This window comes from Procambarus clarkii, chromosome 11 (genome assembly GCF_040958095.1).
Source record: "Procambarus clarkii isolate CNS0578487 chromosome 11, FALCON_Pclarkii_2.0, whole genome shotgun sequence".
NCBI lineage: Eukaryota > Metazoa > Arthropoda > Malacostraca > Decapoda > Cambaridae > Procambarus > Procambarus clarkii.
In genome coordinates, this window is record NC_091160.1 from 9,122,041 (window position 1) to 9,127,506 (window position 5,466).

The window sequence follows — 5,466 nt, forward strand, 5'->3', positions numbered from 1 at the left end:
AGATCTGGAAAATAACGGATAAGATGAATGGTGGATAAAACTGAATGAATTTCTATCAAGAATTTTATTAATACGAAATAAACATCACATACAAAAACTTTAAAAGCAACTTAGTTGACAAATTACTTGAATTCTTTGTGTTCTGAGCGTTTACGGATCCATCGTACTGGCTCTCCAGCCAAGCGTCAGCTGGGTAGGCTGGTTCCCCGTGCGTCAAGATGTCCATTCCTGGCATACAGATATTGTTAGATATAAAACATTTACAATGTATAATGAATGCGTTCATAACACTAAAAATATAACAATTATCAATTATATAATACAAAAGTGAAAACTTTATGTATTAACTTCACTTGCCTGCAATTTCCATTTCTGGAGGCACCCTCAAGACGCCGAGCAGCCTGAGGGAACCAAACATAACCAAGCAGTGACCACCAGATTAGGCCACTATGGCTAGCGCCCCCACTATGTTCCAGGCGAGGACCTCCGCGCTGCCCCCGTACACAATGCCACCATCCTGGAAGAGGGCCACAGCAACCAGCCCCCACAACCCACCTCCCATGTGTACAGCCACAGCATCAAGTGGGTCGTCAACTGTGGAAGAAATATTAATTAACTTTACACTCACAAACTCAAGAGTCCCAATATGCACGTACACTTTGAAGTAATATAAAAAGAGAAAAATATTTAAGTATTTTTTTTACATCTACAGAACATAACATTAGAGTTAAATATTTAAAATTCAAGTTAGATAAAACTGGCTACTTGTTGTTTTCTTAAGACAAAGTTGTTAAGAAAACTGAGCGGTGAGAGAAGCAGTAACGTACCCTTCAACTTGGGCAGAAGGGTGTGGATGGCGAGGAACACTGATCCACCCACTGTACCAATGACACAGACACTCCACGGCTGGACAACGTTGCACCTGACACTGATTGACACCTGTCATGGAAATATGTCCTTAAGCATTGGATAAACAAACTCACATACATATTGCAAGTAACGGTATTTTGATAAGAAATTAGTTATGTTATCATAATACTAAATTAAGTTTAAATTAAATGTCCATCCATGAAAATTAACAGCTAGCAGAGTCCATCACACTAGCACCAGATGGACTCCCGGCCACACAGTGCAGAGCGGTACTTACCATGCCAGCGAGAGAACCATTAAGGGCCATTAGGAAGGACCAGAGGGACTCCCTCCTAGAATGATTCATCAAGAGCACAGCGATGCCTCCTGAAGAGGCCGATATCGCAGTGTTGAAGACAACCTTGGCAATGGCTACAGCATCAACCTCGTGGCTGATGGACGCTTGGAACCCTCCGTTGAAGGCCAGGAACCCGAAGAGCAGGATTAAGAATCCCTGAGCTGCCAGCTGGAAGTTCAAACACAACTTTACACCTTTATCTTGACGTATAATATTTGTATTAAACATGATATTCCACTAAAATTATATCTTGCTTCATGACTTCATATAATAACACATATTACTAATGCTCTATGAACATACCGGCACAGAGTGTCCACGTATCTCCTTGCCCTTGGGTCCGAAGCGACCGATTCTGGGTCCAAGAATTACAGCCCCAACAAGAGCTGCAACGCCCCCTGTGAGGTGGACGACGCCGGAGCCACCGAAGTCCTGGTAGTGTTGAGTCTTGAGCCAGCCAACGTATGACCAGGTCCAGTGTGACACCACAGGGTACACCACACCTGTACAAACACAAATATTATCATAACCAGGTACACCACAGCTGTACCAACACACAAACATTGTCATATCCAGGTACACCATAGGGGCTGTCTTACATATGCCAGCTGTGCAAATGTTAGACAGTCTCTTCTCTTATGAATTTTGAGACACAGAAACAAAGAGATAAAGAGAATCGGATTCCTTCCACCCACCAGACAGCATGACGGAGCAGATGAGGTAGGCGTTGAAGGCACACCGCTCAGCCATCGACCCGGAGACTATGGTGGCAGCTGTGGCAGCGAACGCGAACTGGAACAACCAAAAGACCAGGCGCTCGTCCGCCAGCCCGTATGTCCAATCGCCCATGCCAGAGAAGCTGTTTCCTCTTCCAAATGCCAGCTGGAACCCTACCAGCAAGTACGCTATGGCACTTATGACTGGAGAGAGCAATAAGGTAGATGTTTAGTACAGGAATAAGCACTAAAAGAAGTGATGGAGACAGTACTGGAAAGAAGTAATTAAGGCGGGCCAGGGAGGGATTAAAGAGGACTATATGGTAGTAGAATTTTTATAATTTCAAAATTATGCATAACACCTGCAGACTTGGGTTTGGAAAACCAAATATATATTTCTCAAGAAATGGGCGAGAACTTCACATATTAAAAACGAAGGCGGGTGTTTGATTACTTACCAATAATGTGTAAGTTCTTGAAAAGAATGTTGCCAGTGTTCTTGGACCTTACGTATCCTGCCTCAAGCAACGTGAACCCCATCTGCAACACTGTTGGAAAAAATACAAATTTTATATCAAATTCATTTAAAGCATGTTAAAATTATTTCCAGAATAGAGAATACCTGTATTTTATTACTGAATAAATACTTGATTTCTATATATAACAGAATGCATGTCGGTCTCCTAGTCCTTTAGCCAATAGTTTGATGCAAGTGATCTATCTCCTTCCTTAAAAATTGGTACCACATTAGCAACCTTCCATGACTCTGGCACTCTGCCTGACTCTATTGATTTATTAAATATGGTAAACAGTGCCTCCCAAAGCTCCTCTTTGCATTCTTTAAGCACCCTGGCAAACACTTCAACCGGCCCTGGGGATTTGTTTGGTTTGAGTTTTACTGTTTGTTTAATAACATCCTCCCTGGTAACTGCTAAACTAGTCAACCTGTCCACGTCCCCACCCACATAGACTTGTTCGGCTGAAGGCATGGTGTTAAGTTCCATTTTAGTAAATACAGAGATAAAATATTTATTAAAAATACTACTCATCTCCTCGTCATTATCCGTTATCTGACATGTCTGTTTTTAATGGACCTATACTTTCCCTAGTCTGTTCGATATAAACTGAAAAAAACTTTAGAATTTGTCTTTGCTTGCCCTGCTATGCGAACTTCATAGTTTCTTTTTGCCCTCCTTATCTCTTTTTAACATTTCTAACCAGTTGTACGAATTTCTGTTCTAAACTGACTTCCCCATTCTTAATCCTGTTGTACCAAGCTCTCTTTCTACTTATTAGGTTCTTCAGATACTTTGTTATCCATTTTGGGTCATTGGTATTCGATCTATTCAATTTGTATGGAATACTACGTTCCTGTGCTTTGCATAGAATATTTTTAAATCAGTTATATTTTAAATCCACATCGAAATCCCTTTTTACGTCACCTATTGCTGGGTTCACGTCTCGCTCCAAGACTGCCAAACCCCCATGCCCAAGACCCCAATCTATTTGACCAAAAAATTCTTAGTCACCAATCGCTGGGTTCATGTCTCGCTCCAACACCGGCCAACCCTCATGCCCAAGACTTTCCAATCTATTTGACCCAAAACATTTCTTAGGCTATTAAAATCAGCTTTTCGAAAATCTGGCACTTTAACAGAATTTTCTCCTACAGATCTATTTCATTCTATGCTAAATCTGATTTCTCTGTGATCACTGTTCCCTAGCTCACTCCCTATTTCGATGTCATTAATTTGTGTTTCCCCTGCTAGTTAACACTAAATCTAAAATATTATTTTCCCGCGTTGGTTCCAATGTGTTGCGTAAGAAAGCAATCGTCAATTAATTCTATAAATCTTCTGCTTCATTATTCCCTGTTCTGTTAAACCAATTTATTCCACTAAAATTAAAGTCATCCATGGCACAAATACTGTTAGACCCAGATGCTCTAGATATTTCATCCCATAGGTGCTTTGCTTCCATCCCGTCTAAGTTTGGTGGCCTGTATATAGCTCCTATTATAAGATTTGCTTTTTCGTTAAATTCTATCCATATAGTTTCTGTGTGTGGTTCAGTTTTGATTCCCTCTTTGAGACTACATTTCAAATTGTCCCTAACATATATGGCTACTCCCCCTCCTCGTCTAATATATCTATCTGTGTGAATAAATCCATTTATTTGATATTCAGCTAATAGTTCTCTATTTTCTACATTCATCCACGTATTTAGTGGATGGTTAGTATCCACTAAATAAGTTTTAGTAAAGACAGTATTTAGTGAAGATGGTTACAGGGATGAGCATGGTTATTTGTAATGTAAATCGTTACAGTGTTGGAGGCTGTGTGTAGTGAAGATGGTTATAGTGATGATGGCTGTGAGTAGTTAAGGTATTTACAGCGAGGAAGATTGGGTGAAATAAAGACGGTAAGTGATGATGCCCGTCAATAAAGACGGTGAGATGCCTTAAATAAAGACTGTAAGATAATGAGTAGTGAAGAAGCTTACAAAAATGAAGATAGTATGTAGGAAATATGTAGTGATGCAGACGGTGAAAGCGAATTCAGTATTACATTTTCTGCGATAGAGATCAAAGGGAAAGGGGGGTGGGGACAGAGGGCAAGAAAGATGAGAAAGGGTGGATGTTGGGGAAGAGGGGTGAGATAGGACAGAGCAGAAGAGAGGGGAGAATACGGAAAGAGATAACTGAAAGGGGGAGAGAGAGAGAGGAGTAATTGAGAATTAGGAAATAACATTAACGTTGATACTCACTGAATATTAGGATTCCGGTCAGAATGAGGAAGAACATGTCCTGGTCAGTCAGCGAGGGAGCCAGCAGGTCACGTTCCTCCCGGACGACTGAAGACAGCGTCGCTGACGGCGGGTCTTCGGCAGACATTAACCAGGTTATATCTTGGCCGGAATCCATAGTTGGATCTCTCAAAATCGCAAGGAAAATATCCTAGTCAACTGAAGACGAAATGGGGTACACCTTCTCACTCTCAAGCTCCTCCAACTACTGTCTGTTTTCGGTTGATTGATTGATTGATGAAGATTAAGCCACCCAAAAGGTGGCACGGGCATGAATAGCCCGTAAGTGGTTTTAAGCCATTCCCAGTATCAAGAGCTGATACTGGAGATCTGTGGAGGTGCGAATGCACCCTGCATGATGGGAGATGTCTCCCTTGTGAATGTGTTAAGATGAAGATGAAGCCACCCAAAAGGTGGCACGGGCATGAATAGCCCGTAAGTGGTGGCCATTTTAAGACATTACCAGTATCAAGAGCTGATACTGGAGATCTGTGGAGGTGCGAATGCACCCTGCATGATGGGAGATGTCTCCCTTGTGAATGTGTTAAGATGAAGATGAAGCCACCCAATAGGTGGCACGGGCATGAATTGGTAAGTGGTGGCCCTTTTGAGCCATCACCAGTATCAATAGATGATACTGGAGATCTGTGGAGGTGCGACTGCACCCAGCGTGACGGGAGATGTCTCCCGTGTTTTAAACAGATGAAGAAGATGAAGATGAAGCCACCCAAAAGATGG

General features: G+C 41.8%; 1 protein-coding gene across 1 annotated transcript; it reads right to left on the reverse strand.

Annotated features, from left to right (window-relative positions):
* Window positions 1-439: 439 nt before the first annotated feature.
* On the reverse strand, window positions 440-4,846 carry LOC138363523 (putative ammonium transporter 1). Its single transcript, XM_069322880.1, has 7 exons — window positions 4,690-4,846; window positions 2,382-2,471; window positions 1,903-2,127; window positions 1,511-1,710; window positions 1,148-1,375; window positions 828-939; window positions 440-594 (listed from the first exon to the last, which is right to left on the reverse strand). Exons 1-7 carry the CDS (start codon window positions 4,844-4,846, stop codon window positions 440-442), a joined length of 1,167 nt encoding a protein of 388 aa, XP_069178981.1.
* Between the last annotated feature and the right edge of the window lie 620 nt (window positions 4,847-5,466).